This window comes from Sycon ciliatum, chromosome 11 (genome assembly GCF_964019385.1).
Source record: "Sycon ciliatum chromosome 11, ocSycCili1.1, whole genome shotgun sequence".
Lineage (NCBI taxonomy): Eukaryota > Metazoa > Porifera > Calcarea > Leucosolenida > Sycettidae > Sycon > Sycon ciliatum.
The window spans coordinates 28,137,205-28,153,943 of record NC_088653.1 but is presented as its reverse complement, the minus strand read 5'-3'; the positions used below and the strand labels follow the sequence as shown (position 1 = coordinate 28,153,943).

The window sequence follows — 16,739 nt, the reverse complement described above, 5'->3', positions numbered from 1 at the left end:
ACCCGTACTACGTCATACTCACCTTTCGTTCCGTTGGCCTGGGTAGCTACTTGCACGCCCTTGTTTGCCATAGCTACCCAGGCCCTTTTATATTTTTATTTTTACAAAGATCACTTAAATGCCAAACACGAGATGCAGCTAGGGGAAGCACACACAACCTGAATCGTGGCAGTGGTGGTGAGGTTTAGGAAGCTCCGCCGACCTAGGGTCTCGACTTCATAGCCACCTAGATGCACCAAGAGTGGGTCGCAGGGAGAGCGAGAGAGAGAGAGAGAGAGAGAGAGAGAGAGCGAGAGAGAGCGAGAGAGAGTGAGAGAGAGTGAGGGAGAGAGAGAGAGAGAAGGGAGGGAAAGAGAGGTTTAGAAAGTGTTAAAGTAAAATAAAAGGAACATTGAAAATATGAGATGATTGGTGAGGTGACTGCAGCCTCAGCTATTTGGCAAGCAAAATCATAATTGTTACAGTAGGCCAGCTATTACATGAACAAGGGAGCTACTGTGCCGCAACATAGAGCGAGGGAAGGTATATATACTAGCGAGGGAGAGTATATAAACTAGCGAAGAAAGACACGGTCTCAGACGCGGTGTGTACACTACGGCTGAGGTGGGTGTTAGAGGTCTGCTAGAGGCTCTCAGTTGCCCAGCTCCAGTGGTGCAGCTCGAGGTGACGGTGGACATGGCACTTAAAGGCATGCAGGCCCTCCAGGTGTGGGGGTCTCAGCAGTATGCTTTGCGGCAGAGCATTCCATGTATGCACAGCGCTGCCCTTTATATCGCGTTGTTTCTCAGTCGCGCTCTCTCTCTTCAATACTCTCGCTCTCTTCAAATAGTCTCGCTCTCGTCAATAATCATAATGTAATGTACTCTGTTAGTGGACAGTATAGAGTAACTTGTAGTTCATTGGTCTTTCTCTTTTGTATAAATCATAATGTAGTCCTAGTAGTTCGTCTTTGTCTCCGTCTATTCGTCTACCCTAACATATGTCGTTCCACCTACCTGTCCCGTTGTGGATTATGTCTGGAGAATATTGGGTCTAATTCATACTCAGCATTACCATTAACTTTATTATTTGGAATCACTTACGTGTAGCCTTGACCAGAGTCAAGCTACAACAACCGTAGCTCTTGTTGGGTGTAAGGACTGAAATACACAATCGACCGGTGATACACGACAACACAGATGGTTTGGGACTGATTGAGGGTGAGGGTGAGAAGACGACGAGGTGGAGGACAGTAATACGGAGCTTTGTAATGGTAATGAAACCGACGATAAGGAGTCAGGCGACAGGGAAATTGATGGAGCTGACGATTGTGAAGTTCGAAAGAAATCAGCTGTGTATCTGCATTTGTTATCGCGTCCTGAATAATTGAACGTTTATGTCAATTCTCATTCTCTGTACTGTGTCGTGCCTGTTACGTTCGGCAGTTGAAGGTCCTTAAAGCTGTTTGTATTTGCACTCACTAGCTACTGATATGTGTCAGCGAAAGAAACATGTCACAGCTCTTAAGTTGTTTCCTTGAGTCTACACTACCCTTGTTTATGACTTGTTTCTGCACTTCATCATGCACTGTGCAGCACATCTATCTCAATTACATTCTGTCGTTATCTTTAGCCTCCACCTCATTCTGCAGTACTTACGTTAGTCACATGTTATTGGATTTTTAACTTTCTTTATTCACCTGACCACTTTAAAGTATTAGGAATTTATTAGGAATTTAGAGGCCACATGCCTCGCACTGCTCTTTTTCTCTCCGAAACTCAACACTTGCAAGCCAGATACTAAAGAAAGAAAAAATGATCAGTCGCACCACCGGGACTCGAACCAGGGACCTTGTTGATTGCGAGCGATGCTCTAACCACCTGAGCTGCAGTATGACTCTTTTTTTTATTATCTTTATTCTCACGATGGCTGTAGCCAATAAGAGAGAGACAGTATTATGTGTTATCAATCAGAGTGGGTGCAATAAACCGGGGGAAACATTGGCTAGTGGCAGCCGTGGACTGGGTGCTTCATTTAAGTAAAGACGAGGAGGGAAGTATATCCATTGCGAGGGCAGGTAGGCGATATACCTTGATTAAAATACTATACCTAGGCTGGGCTACAGCGGGGGTTGGAGCATGTGCAAATAGATGACACTATCATTGAGGTAACTTCTCTTTTGAATGCATTTATTTCTCAGAGGGAGTAACAGTGTGGTGGCAGGTGGTTGTACTGCCGGAGTGCATGCTGAGTACAAGGGTGAACGTTGAAGGCGAGTGGAGTGGGTGGTGGGGAGGGCAAAGACTCGATGACGCCTCAATTCTCGGCTTGGTGGCTCGGTGATGTAGCCTGAGGTCGCAAGCTGGATGTGTGGCGGGGATGGTTTGACAGCGATGGTGTGTGCAAAGAGTAGCTGCTTGAGCTTCCTGCGGGATGAGAGGGTAGGCCAAGTGACGTGGTGGAGTAATGAACTGTGGTGGCAAGGACTGAAGAGGGGGAGTCGGAGGCAGAGTTTGCTGACCGCCGTTGGAGACGTTCGAAGGCAGCTTGTTGCTGAATATTCATAGCTGACATAGCCAGAGAACCATATTCGATAACGGGGCGTATATACGTGGTGTACATTGCTGACAGGGCGGTGGGTGAAAGACATCCACGAATCCGTCTCAAGAGGTGGAGAGTGCGCGCAACTTTGCTCTCGATGTGCTGGATGTGGGCATTCCACTTCAGGTCGGCCTGAACGATGATACCCAGGTGTCGCTGGCTCTAGACTCTGTTCAGTGTTTTGCCTTTCAACGTTATTGTCAGGGGGAAAGCACCGCACAGTGTCATCACGACCGTCTTCGTTTCGTTGACGGTCAGGTGCCATTTGTCGAGCCACGTAGCGGCTTTAGTCACACTGGACTGGAGTGCTCGCTTTTGCTGCCGCTGCTGAGTGGCCGCTAGCGATTTAGGCGGTGTCGTCGGCGAAGAGGCTGCTTCGTGTGGCTTGGGAGTTGCAAGCTGCTGGTAGGTCCATCGTGTATACGAGGAATAGCAGCGGGTCGAGTACCGATCCCTGAGCGACTCCTGCAGGGATGTCAAGCCAGTCGGAGGCTGTGCTTCCGATTCGGATCCGCTGCCTCCGGCCCAGGAGGTAGCTCTCAAACCAGCGGAGTGCTGCACCCCTTACGCCATGGTGTTCAAGCTTTTGCAAGAGGCCACGGTGCCAAACACGGTCGAAGGCCTTAGAGAGGTCAAAGAAGCAGACGTGGACTGACTTCTTGACCTCAAGGTCCGCAGCAAGTTCGTGCAGCAGGCGGCTTATTTGGTACTCTGTGCTGTTGTTCTTCCTGAAGCCTGACTGTTCTGGAGGGAGATGGGGTTGGATGTGCCTGTAGAGAGCTTTGTGGGCGATTCTTTCTTGCAGTTTTGATACGACGGGTAGGAGGGAGATAGGACGATAGTTTGTGGGACAGGCTCGACTGCCCTTCTTGAAGATTGGAGACACCATGGCATCTCACCAGTCTCTTGGGACTTGTCCGTTGGTGAAGGAGTGATTGAAAATTCCCGTATGTCACGTGATTGTCGCCTTGGAGTTGCCCAATGACAGATGAAACAGCGCGGGCTGGAAAGCGCGGTCCTGCCTGCTCAAAGGTGATGGAACTGAATCACTGCCCGTCGTCAAGTGACGACGGGCAGGAACGGATTCCACAGCCAATGAACGCAGTGGATTCCGTTCCTGAATCCGTTCCTGCCCGTCGTCACTTGACGACGGGCAGGAACGGATTCAGGAACGGAATCCACTGCGTTCATTGGCTCGAACTTGGCGCGTGTTTCGTACATACAAGGACAACTGAAACGAAAGTGAAAGAGCGACTTGCGCAGCAAAAGTCATGTATCTCTTTATTTGGCTTGGGTGCACACGGGAAACACGTTCCAGTCACTCATACTCGGCCAGTACCGCTGTTCATCCAGCCCTTGCCGCTATCGCGGCGCGGGCTGGATTCCGCGGTACTGCCCTCATACTCGTGCAGGAACCTGTACTTATTGTTAAGGAAGGGGCGATGCGGTCGGCAGTGAGCTTCAGAAGAATAGACGGGATTCCGTCCGGGCCGGCGCTTTTGTTGGTGTCAATGTGACGAAGGAGCTCGAGTACCTCCACTTCAGTGGCGGTGACATCCTGGAGTGTCCTGTCAGTAACCCTCGGCGTGTGGATGGGAGGAGGAGGGCCGGTGCACCCATGGAGTGACTGCCTGCTCTGCTCAACGAAGAAGTTGTTGAAGGTTGTAGCCTTGTCGAGGTCAGAGCTAATGTTGTTCCCATCACATTCCAAGTCGGGAACACCACGCTGTACTGAGGTTCTAAGGAGAGACATCACATTGTACAAGTTGCGGCGATTGAACGCCACACCGTGCTCATCCTCCGTGTCCTCTCTTACTAGGTATCCGTGCACATAGTCAGACTTCGCGGACCGCAGCTTGGCCGTGACACTGTTACGTTGCGCAATGTAGGCTCTCCATGATTCAGTAGAGCGAGTCGATAGATACGTTCTGAATAGAGAGTGCTTCTTCTTGATCTCACTCCAGAGGGTCGGCGTAATCCAAGGATTCGGTTCCCATGGTGTAATATGATCATGCAGTCGCTGGTTAGTTAGGTGGGGCTTGGTACAAAACCTCCGTGCAGTGTTTAGCAGACTCGTCCTCCAGTGCTGCCACAGGTCCTCAGTGCTCGTGGATTCGAGTGGTCCTGGAGGCAGAAGATTAGTGTCTCCAAGGGCAGAATTAAGCTCTGTGACTCTGTCAGAGTCCCAGCACCAAGACCAGCTCCTGGGCTGGACTGCAGCGACGATCGGGGTCGGTCGAGTTGGCAGTTCAAGGATGCCTAAGATGGCTAAGTGGTCGGAGTTGCACAGCGATGGGAGAGGGTGCACTGGTGTGGGATGTAGGGTATCTGACGCGGCAACAAGATCAATGCAGGAATTAAGTATTCCACCAGCAATGTGAGTTGGAAAGTTAACGTGTTGGGTTAGACCGTACGTAAGGAGTAGTGCTTGTAGTGCTCGCCCAGCGCTGTCGGTGGGGTAGGTAGAAAGCCAACTTGTGTTCTTCGCGTTGAAGTCTCCTACTAGCACCATGGGCTTGGGTGAAGCACGGCGGAGACAGGACTCAAGGCTGGCACAGTTGTGGTGTATGTCGCTACTGGGTGGGCGATAGGAGACACAGAATACGAAGGATTGGCAGTTTGGCGGAGTCAGTTAGATCCACACTGATTCGTATCCAGATACATCGTACATGCTGAGGTGCGAGTGAGTGGCGGAACTGTGAATGTAGACCAAGCAACCGCCTCCTCTGCCCTGCTGTCGATCGCAGCGATAAAGTGATTAAAAAGGCAGGTCATATGGGCTGTCGCCCTCGAGAGGAGAGCACCATGTTTCTGTAATGGCAATGACAGTGGGGAGTGGATGGCATGTTTGGATAAGGGAGGGAAGCTCATCGACTCTTATCGCCAATGGAGATAAATCTCTCCTTCTTTGATATCTGGCTTGCATCATACTAGCGACTCACACCGCTCAAGAGGGCATCCGGCCATTCGCTTGATATCACAGGGAGCGCATCAAACTTTGTCCACCGTAGGCAAACACAAATTGCAATTGGTCACTTTAGTTCAGTATTTCCACTGATGGGTGGAGACTAGAAATCGATTTTTGATGCAACACATGTAATGTTAGACCTCAGCCAAATTGTCATGTTGCGTGGTGATGTCTGCGACATTCATATTTTTCATAGCTCTCATAAAACTATTGTCTCCACATGATCCACATGATGATTCTTTTATTCTTGATAATAATTATAGCTTGGGTTTTCTCCGATCATGGCCCTTCTTTGGCTATCTATGAATGAAAACACCGCCATTGAATGGAACTGAAACCAAAGACAAAATTTACACTTACAAAGTCTTAAGATTAGTACAGTCCTGGAATACATCGGCGTTTAGTGTTGCCAAATTTGTGTTTTTTATTAAGCTGCAGTTAACGATCAACACACACAACGACCATGTTTTGTCGGCGACACAAGGGATCTTCTTCAATGTATATGTTTGTGGAGAGGAATGTAAGCTCTCGAAGTGGCAAATTCTGGGCTTGTCAGATCCCAACCCTTTACAGGTCACTAGTAGACTATACGCTGGACTGTGTGGCACGAATAGTGCCCAGCAAACATTGTTTTTCACTGTATTTTCACAACATGATCATGGACATAGCATCACTCGAGTTCTCTGTGTTCATGGCACGAACTCACCATGTTTTCCGCAGTATAAGCCGCTCACAAGCAATTCACAACAAAGGTTATGTGCTGCTTATACTGTAGCGGCGGTTTCCAATCCGGAATCAACAGTACCTAATTCTTGATAACATTGACATGAAAACACTTGAACGATACACAGTGAGCTGTGCGATCCCCTGACTGCCTGTTTCAACCCTCCTCAGCATTGGCCGTCTTTCGAGGCAGAGTTCTGGGCCAAGACAGAAAAGACAAGTGAGAGCCTGGCCGAACTTGTGTCCGAGCTACAGAAGATGGCTTCAAGGACCTACCCAGGTCAAGAAAACACGGACACTCTCGCCAGGTGCAGCACCGCCAACGCTGAAATCAGGGTGGTATTACTGCTGGACCGATATTCATGTTAGACAACATTTCGCAATGGTTTGATTCTCCGCTTAAGAATTTCAGCTCATCCTCTCTGGGTATGTCTCATAATTCATCAGCACCTGCGAACGGTGGATGGGGTGAAAGTTATCAGGGTTAGCAGCAGGTTCGCCGTTGTTTAAAAAGAAAATCAAGTGCCCAGGCACTGCCCACAAAAGTCTTTTAGCGAGTTTGGATTGCGTATCAGTCGAGCGCCATAACTCCATGATCGTTGATTGTATCTTTTCAGAAATTGTTGCAATAGAAAGCTGAGGACATTCTCTTCGATCATGCACAGTCATTGTTCCTGGCCACCTTGTAAAAAAGCACTCGGCAAGGAGTGACAAATTGTGTACCCTAGACGTCATGTACATGTATGGTGATTTGTGACTGATCATGTACTATTGTCACCAATTTGTGATTGTGTAGTATAGGCCAATGATTACTTATTATTTCTGACATTTGTATTTCGTATTTCCTGCTCCTGTCCACGTGACGTATCTCTGGCCTTGTAAGCCGCGCGCATGCTTACGTGTTTCTGGGCCTTTCTCTCTCTTCTCCGTCATGACAAGTAACATTAGTTTTACTATCGATATGAACAGTTGAGTGTCTGATGAAACCTGGAAAAAGTCTGGTATTACTATTAGGAAAGGGAATCCTACATTGGTGGCAGCGGTAAACACTCTCGATCTCGTCTCCTGAGCTGTGGATCGTGTGGATCGTCTCCGAAGAAGCCTTGAGTCGTTGACACTCTGGACCACGCAAGTTTCTACCTCCGAGATGTCGTCCATTTGCCTGTTTTCTTGATGAAACTACTAGTAATTTCAATGATGTTCCTGTCGTCTCTTGCTGCTCGCTCTTTTATGTGCATGATAATTAGAGTGCCTGCTTGTTGATTGCTTCAGTGTTTGCCTGTCTTTGCAACATCGCGGGGCGCCTGCCTGTCTACATTTTGTTTGTTTTCTGTACGTGCATGCACTACATCGATATACGTGTACGTATTACTACGTAACTAGGCGTGAACGTTTGAACAGCGTGCGTACGCCTGTCCCCGGGGAAAATTGCGGAAAAATCGCAAAAAACGCGGGGAAAAACGCGGCATAATATGGCATAATTTGCGGTGAATTTGCGGTAAATATGCGGTAAATATGCGGTGAATGCGGCAATTTTCAGTGAGTGTGTAGTGAAACCAATCAGTTACAAGTCTCTGGTGTAATCACTCGTCATATTTCAGTAAAAAGCCGCCACGATGGGACGTTGCTGACCGAACAGTGCACTGTGTGTACGTGTAGTGCAACAAAAAAGTTCAAAAAACGCGGGAAAATTGCGGAAAACGCGGTCTTTTAAAAAATCGCAAAAAAACGCGGAAAAAAAAGCGGCCGCGGAATCGCAATTTTCCCCGGGGACAGGTATGCAGCGTTCCGTTTTTGCTGTTGAACAAAAGCGTACACTGTTTTTGCCGCCTTCGGTTTCGTATCCGTGCGGCGCGGCCGTGCGGCTCAGCTAGCTAGCTCCACATTTTTTGTGCTTTGGAAATTTTGTTGGTGGATTCAAATTTTTGAATTTTTTTCAACGATGAAAAAGGCTCGGAAGGCACGAAAGAGAGAAGAGATGAGTTTTCATGATATCAACAGATATGCAGCAGCAAGCAGCACACCACGCGACGAACAACTACCCTCACCACCACAGTCGCCAGTCTCCGCAGGACGAGCAAGTTCAAGTAAGTTCTCACATGCTCAAGCCGCCACCACATCCTTGCCCAAACCGATCTTGCTCCCAGACACGTTTAGCAGTCAACCTGGACAAGATTTTGTAAATTATATGAGCCACTTTGATAACGCATGTGCCCTGTCAGGCTACACCCATGAACAATGTTTGCGCCTGTTGCCGGCGCGTCTGGTTGGCGTACCACACGAGATGTTGATAGACATCGTCACCAACTCGCCCAGCATCACATATCACGAGGCAGTCGAAGCGCTGCGCGCGAGACTGGAACCTCCGCAACTGGCCCTTATGCACGAGACGACGCTCCGACAGAGAGTGAAGTTGGCCACTGAAACCCAGTATGCGTCACGCAGGCGCTGCGACATCTGGCACGCAAGGCTTATCCCGGGCAGAGTGGGCCGCTCCTGGACTCAATGCTGCTCCAGTTGTTCATCGACGGCCAGGCAACGAAAGACCTGCGTCTTGCACTTGCATCTCCACGACCTGCGTCTTTGGATGCAGCCATCCAAAAGGCAATTGAGGTGGGTGCCATCCACGCCCGCGAACAATCCCGATCGGGATACGCTCAGCCGGTGTTTGCAACAGCTCCGCAACACCAACAACAGTCGACTCCCGCGCCCAGTCAACCCAGGCACTCGGAGTACAGCCCCATCCGGCCGAGCGTTGCCACGGAGAACCAAAATGGTGACCAGGAACGCACAGAACGTGATCGCCTGGCCGGCATCCTGGAAAATTTTGATTCTCGTCTCTCCGCACTGGAAAGAGCTGTCGGTGTCACGAACGGTTGTGTCAGCCAACAGCAAGGACAGCTGCGGGGTGGCCGTGGTTGTGGCCGTTTCGGACGTGAAGGTTTGCGAGGAGCCATGCAGCCCGACCGCGCGTGCTATGGCTGCGGAGAAGTTGGCCACTTCCTCGCTTATTGTCCTCATATGAACCGAAAAAACGACAATTGACTGGTGCCGCAGGGCAGCAGCCGGTCGAGGAGAACGAGCCCCTCCATTTGCATGATGTATGCGTGCATGCTATTTCGCTAATTGTCTTGCATGTAGATGTATGTTTCCGGACTGCAACGGTGTCTGGATTAATTGACTCGGGCTCAAGTGTATCGTTGTTGCACGCAAATTTGTTCACTTCGTTGTTTGACTCTGAGCAAACACTCGAGTCTCCTCCGCGTTTATGTGCGGTGAACGGAGAACAGTTGCCTGTGTTGGGGTCTGTAGAGCTAGCATTCTGCCTGGGCAACTGCTCATTTGTGCACTCCTTTGTGTTGTCTGATGCCATCCACAAAGATGTCATTCTTGGATCAGATTTCCTCTTTGAGCATGGTGGCGTGCTGGATGTTGCCCAAGGAATGTTGACGTTTGGCGAGGAGTCTGTGTCTGTGTGCGTTAGTGGCCCACGACATGTTCCCTCACAGACACTGTGTGCTACGAAGCCATTGTCTGACACCAGCGACACTGGGCCGGAACATAAAAATCATGAAAACAATCATACAAAATCCAATCATCCTCAAAGTATTCATCATATAAATCTACATACACCATCCTCATCTGATCTGCCTGACGATTCATTGTCTGCACGGGTTGTTGAACACATGGCTCAACCTGGCGTTGTCCCGGCGTGTGCGCCCGAAAGTGTGGCCGACCCTGTGGTATACTCATCTCGTGTGGTGTTTGAGATGGAGTTGTCGGTACCTGCAGGACATGTTGTCTTGGTGCCTTGTGCAGCTGTTGATGTGTGCACGGTTGCGATGGATTGCGTGGCAGATCCATTGGAGTCCTTTATGGCGAAGCATCCAGATGTGGCAGTGACTCCTAGTCTTGTGACTGTTGGCCCTAACCAAACACGTGTGGTTGTGGCTGTTGAAAATCATGCAAATCATCCTACAGGTAGACTCCCTTTAATTCGAACCTCAAATTGCCAGGCCCTAACTTCTAATTATCCGGAACTTCTAATTATCCAAATGCAGCCCCATGCACTGATATGTATGTCAAAATGCTTGAAATCGCATGCTGAATATTTTTTGCACATTTTTATTTGCATCAACGAAACATAGGTGGTCGTACCGGTTATATACAACGCGTTAACGGATCATCAAAACACTGGATCGACAAAAAAATCATTTGACATTAAATATCTTCATCTTCTAGTGAAGAAGTTGTCAGTCACTGCAGCTTTCCTGAAACATATTTCAACGGAAAAGAACTGCTCTGCCTAATCCGCGTCATGAGAGGCCGTCGGACACCAGCACGTCGTTCTGAAGAACCGAAGTGGAGCATAGGCATAGACAATATTTTACAACAATAGTGTTGTTGTGCGCCAACATCTCCGCGCACGAGCTGGCGCGGCAAGCAAGGCCATCGAGATCCGCGAAGAGAAATCAGCCACCAGGAAGAAGTCGTCTTCAATCAAACCTTTGCAATTTGCCTCCCACGGGCTTGAATCAAATTTCGAGAGAAGGTGGGTTTCTTGAACGCTATAGTCGATCCTGCAGCGGACCATCGATCGATTTTTGAGCTACTCTTGGCTAGAGAAGGAGAAAAGAAGGAACTTCGAATTACAAGGATAGCAACTCAATCTCACTTCGAAATAAGCGTTCAAAAGACATAGCTAATGTACTGCAAACAGCTCTTCTGTACGAAGACTGGGTTCGAATTATCCAACCGGCGCACTTTTCGTACTTCGAATTATGCATTCGATTTTGACACGAAGTGACTTGCAGAAGATCGGTACAACGAAAAAGTTCGAATTACGCGGAATGTTCGAATTATACCGTATTCGAATTAGAGGGAGTCTACCTGTATACTCATTCATAAAAATACCAATGTTGCCGAACTTCATCAAATTCCTACAGACTGTGAACATATTGACGACACTGAGGCTATGGTTTCCTCAGTTTCACCCAGCACGATTCCGCTAACTGAGCAACGCAAGAAAGTCATCGATGAATATATCAACGCACAAAATCATCTCTCCACAGAACAGTCTCGCATGCTCACTGAACTACTTCATGATAACCACGATTTATATATCTTGCATGATGATGACTATGGCTACTGTGACATATTCCCTCATAAAATTTACACTGGACAAAATAACCCTATAAAACAACCTACCAGGCGGATTCCATATCACCGCCGGAAGGCTCTGCAAGATCTACTGAATACGTTGTTGAAGCAAGGCATAATACAAGAATCGATTAGTCCGTGGGCATCACCCATAGTATTGGTGCCAAAGAAGGATGGCTCTCTTCGACTCTGTATCGACTACAGGAAGTTGAACTCTGTCACCGAACCTGACGCCTACCCGATTCCCCGGGCGGATGACATGCTTGATTCGCTGTCTGGCTGTCGGTATTTCACGTCCCTTGACTTAGCGTCAGGGTACTGGCAAATAGCAATGGAAGGAAGCGACAAGGCTAAGGCGGCATTTACCACGCCACTGGGCTTGTTTGAGTTTAATGTTCTGCCGATGGGCTGCAGGAATGGCCCAGCGACATTTCAGCGCGTAATGGAAGCAGTCCTGAGTGGCTTATGTAGCACACCAGCTCAGCCATTCTGCCGTGTGTTCTTTGATGATGTCCTGAATGCCAGCGAAACGCTGTCTGGCCAACTCCAGATTCTGCTGCCCGTGTTCGCGCGATTTAGGTCCGCTGGACTGCGGTTCAATCTGAAGAAATGCTCCTTCTTCCAGGAGGAGGTCACTTTCTTAGGACACAGCGTGTCAGCGGAGGGCATCTCCCCGGATGAGGCCAAACTCATTGCGGTCAGGAACTGGAAGACTCCGAAATTTGTCACAGCTGTCCGCGAGTTGCTTGGCTTCGCTGGATATTATCGCCGCTTCATCCGTGGGTTCGCCCAGCATGCTGCTCCGCTGACTGCTCTGACAGGCAAGAATGCTCGCTTTGCGTGGTCGAAAGCTTGCGAAGCGGCGTTCCAGGCTCTGAAGCGTTCGCTTGCCAGTGCGCCGGTGATGGCGTACCCCCAGTTTGAAGATTCAGCAGGTGCATTCATTCTGGACACCGATGCGAGCAATGTGTCGATTGGTGCGGTCCTCAGCCAGATCCAGGATAGAACTGAGCGACCAATTGGGTACAGCAGTCGTGTACTGACGAAAGCTGAGCGCAACTACGATGCTAGCGATCGCGAGGCCCTTGCGTTGGTCTATTTTGCGGAGTATTTCAGGCACTACTTGTTGGCACGACCATTTGTTGCCAGGACGGACAATACTGCGTTGACTGCACTCCGAAACCTGAAGGAACCCCGCGGACGGAAAGCACGATGGCTTGACTGTTTATCCGAATATGAATTCCGAGTCGTCCACCGCCCAGGTCGCCAACATCTGAATGCTGATGGTCTGTCGCGCTTGCTAGCCGAACCTGAAGCACATGTGCACAGTGAGTCTCCGCCACTGGCACCAACACCCCCGCAAGATGCTGCCCCGGCTCCGCCGCCGCGAGATGCTGCGCCAGCTACATCCAGTGCTGTCACTGTTGAGCTGGATGATCTATCATCTGCTGCTATAGCTGATGCTCAACGTTCTGATCCGGAGCTATCCACAGTCTGGTCATGGTATGATGCGGCTAGTGGCAAGTTCGTTCGCCCTCCGGAAGATGACATTTCTGGTGTTAGTCGAACTATCCAGATTATCTGGTCACAGATTGATCAGTTGTCTTTGCGTGATTCCGTCTTGTATGTACGGCGTCCTTTTGCTGATCATGACCACGTTGGTGAGTCAGCCCGTCTGGTCGTACCATGCTCACTTCAGGAGCGAGCCATGGTCGCTGTACATTCTCTTCCTACTGCTAACCATCCTGGTGTGGAGAAAACCCTGTCTCAAGCTCGTCTGCGTTTCTACTGGGTTGGAATGACTTCTGACATCACCGAATTTGTTCGATGCTGTCACACCTGTGCACAGATTCGAGCGAAGAATCCAACAAACCCTGCACCACTTCAACCAATGATTGCCGGCTATCCGTTCGAAATTGTTGCCTTAGACATTGTCGGTCCTCTGCCTGAAACGTCCCAGGGCCATAAGTATTTCCTGGTCATGGCGGATTACTTTACGCGATGGGTCGAGGCATTTCCTTTGCACCATATCACTGCTGTTTCGGTCGCTGCAGCTGTCGTTAATGGTTGGATCAGTCGGTTCGGTGCACCTGAACAGCTTCATTCAGATCAAGGGGCTCAATTCCAATCTCGGCTATTTGCGGATAGCTGCCGTCTCCTTGGTATCCGGAAGACGCGAACTATGCCGTATCATCCTTCTGGCGATGGTCTGGTGGAGCGCGTCAACCGCACTCTTCTAGGTCTGCTGCGTGCCCACATTACTCCAACCAGTACGGAGTGGGATGCAACGTTCTCTCTCGTCTTGCTGTCATATCGTGCTGCAGTGCACAAGTCCACTGGATTCAGTCCAGCGTGCCTTCTGTATGGTGCGGATGTCCGGTCACCAGCTGATATTGTGTTCAATTTACCTTCACCACCTTCCACTGATATGCATACCTATGTCCGTAGTCTCGACACTTCTCTGCGGAATATTCACGTCGAAGCCCGTCATAATGCTGATCTTGCTCATGCGTGTCAGGAACAGTTCTATAACCGTCGCGTTCATGGTGAGCCTTATGTTGTCGGTCAGCAAGTATATCTTCATGATCCAGTTATCCGTGCTGGCGAGCACCGTAAATTTCATCGTTTCTGGTCTGGCCCCCATACTATTGTGCGTGTTAATGGTCCGACGTCATACACGTTACTGCTGAAGGGAGTTGAACGTACTGTCCACTTCAATCGTTTGAAGCCAGTTACTTCCTCGTGCCCAGTTTCCTTACCGTTTTCTGTCCATGATCTCCCGAACCCAGTGAGTTTGTCAGCTAATAACTTTGTTCCTGTTGTGCCACATGATGCCGATGACTCTGTTCCCAGTACGCCTCCGTTGCCGCTGCCTGTTGCCCTATCACCTCTACCTCCTCCTCCAGTTTTAGTGCGTCGATCAGGCCGGATCCGCACTGCTCCTGCGAGACTTGATGACTATGTTTTGTAGTTAGGTCATTGTATATCCGTGATTATTATAAATTTAATTGTTTTTGCCCTGCTTGCCTATTATTCACGAGGTCGTGAATGGTGAGAGGAGGGGAATTGTGTAGTATAGGCCAATGATTACTTATTATTTCTGACATTTGTATTTCGTATTTCCTGCTCCTGTCCACGTGACGTATCTCTGGCCTTGTAAGCCGCGCGCATGCTTACGTGTTTCTGGGCCTTTCTCTCTCTTCTCCGTCATGACAAGTAACATTAGTTTTACTATCGATATGAACAGTTGAGTGTCTGATGAAACCTGGAAAGAGTCTGGTATTACTATTAGGAAAGGGAATCCTACAATTGGTCGAGGGAGGTTTGTGACTGTTTAACCGATCACGGGGACTGTGATTGGTCATGGTGCCATGTTGTTGTTGTTGTTGATTTCATTTTAATTCGCAGTGACCAAACGAGCAGAGGCGCTCAATAACAAGGAAGCGAATGAAGGTGACTAGAATCATTAAAAACAGAAAATATTAGATATGGGGAAGGGGTAGGTGGAATCTGGTCCGAGATGGACAATCAGAGCTCTGATACACAGGTGTCGTCGGGGGGTTGCATGCGCACAACAACAAGAACATGTACGATAATCTCCAGCCGGCGCAGTCCGCGCGCGGTCCGCACCAACGTACCAAAAGGGGCACACACGTGCCAAAAGGGCAGGGACAACACAGGGGTAAACATTTAGGAGCCCATGACTGGTCACCGGGTCCTACACGTAATTTGGTGCTTGCCTGTCTATTTTTGTGGTTGGAAATGTGTTTAATTTATACTCACAGTACAGACAATTGGAATGACCAAGTACTGAAAAAACCCATTGGCAGTGTTTTCATGATATTGTTGGACCAATCCCTGTTATAATCACAGAACCACAATTCTACTTTTCAAAAATCATTGCACGTTGCACGTCACAAATCAACCGTTATCTAAAAAGATCACAAAGCCTCTAAGAATGGACTCGGATGGAGTCGGGCAATGTTATCGCCTGAGCTGATTGTTTAATAACTAAAAAGGCGACGTGGAGAAAATGATCTTTTAAAATAATGCAATGAATAAAACAATTTCCATGTGACAAACCTTTTTCCTTGGCTCACCATCTGAGTTCTGAATGAAACAATAATATTTGAATTATATTTTATTCATTGCATTGTTTAGTAACTGGTGGTGTTAATGGACATTATAGTGTAACTTGTAGTTCCTTGGTCCTTTTTACTTTTTATAAATGAACACTCTGAGAGTGTTTTTATGCTGATAGCAGAACAATGATCATCGCCAGGTACCTGAAGGCATTTATGGAGCGGTGGTACGATGAACTGGCATGGTGACTGCGGTACACGTTGTTTAACATGCTGACAAAGCTGACAGTCTCCAAGCTTCCGTCAATGCGTTACATGCATGGGAACAAATTTGCATGTTTTAAAGTTTGAACCATCCAAGTCACAGCTCCTGAGAATCTCCTGCCATCGACAGCAGCCTTGGCCTATCCCCGCAATAAACCTTTGGAGGAGAGGTCATCCCACAGCAGCCACACCCAAAGCTCATCGGAGTTATGGATGACTCCAAGCTATCTTTTTCCACGCATCTCCAGTCAGTTGCTGCCGGGGCAAACTCACGTTTTGGCCTCCTACGTAGAGCTGCTTGGGTTCTGGACCGCCGTGGCATGCTGGTCGTGTATCACGGCTTTGTTCGGCCCCTGCTCGAGTACGCTCCCCTTGTCTGCTGAGTGCAGAGGCGGGCCCTCCACATCCTGGGACCCAAAATCTTGCTACAGAGCCTCAAGGCTCGACGGACAATGTTGCCGCTGACTTTCGTTTACAAGCTACTGAGCCAACCAGGTCCTCCTCTGCTGGGATCCATCCCCCCCCCTCTCCTTGTCCACTATGTCGCACCTATAACCCGGAGACAATGCCGGCAGTCTGCTTCACACCCCTGCCAATTGGAAAATGTTCTCCCTCCAGGCGCTCATAACTACCTTAGTCGCCCACTTTCATACAACATCATCAACACCAGGAACGCGCTGCCATCCTCCCTTTTCACCAAACCACCATCTCCTAAGGGCCTACAAACCCTCAAAGCAAACGTCCACTACCATCTGCGCCGAAGCCAGTGGCTTTGGGCCACAGCCTCCCTCCACCAGTTCTGAACTAGTTCCACTTTGAAGCTCACCCCCAAGCATTGCATCATGTTCACAGTCATCTGACCCTGCCGTTGAATCTATTGTTCTCTCTTCTTGTTCTCTCTCCACCCCACCCCCCTCTCTCTCACTCTCTCTCTCTCTCTCACTGTCTCTCTCTCTCTCTCT

At 49.0% G+C, this 16,739-nt stretch overlaps 1 protein-coding gene across 2 annotated transcripts in view; it reads right to left on the bottom strand.

The window, feature by feature from the left end:
• LOC135827325 (uncharacterized) overlaps positions 1-16,739 on the bottom strand; it is a 347,133-nt gene that overhangs the window by 199,707 nt on the left and 130,687 nt on the right. For both annotated transcript variants that reach the window (XM_065339846.1, XM_065339847.1), the window contains exons 16-17: positions 15,215-15,289; positions 5,909-5,980 (exon numbers count right to left, since the gene is read on the bottom strand). In XM_065339846.1, the coding sequence (XP_065195918.1) occupies positions 5,909-5,980; positions 15,215-15,289 (147 nt within the window). The remainder of the gene's footprint in view (positions 1-5,908; positions 5,981-15,214; positions 15,290-16,739) is intronic.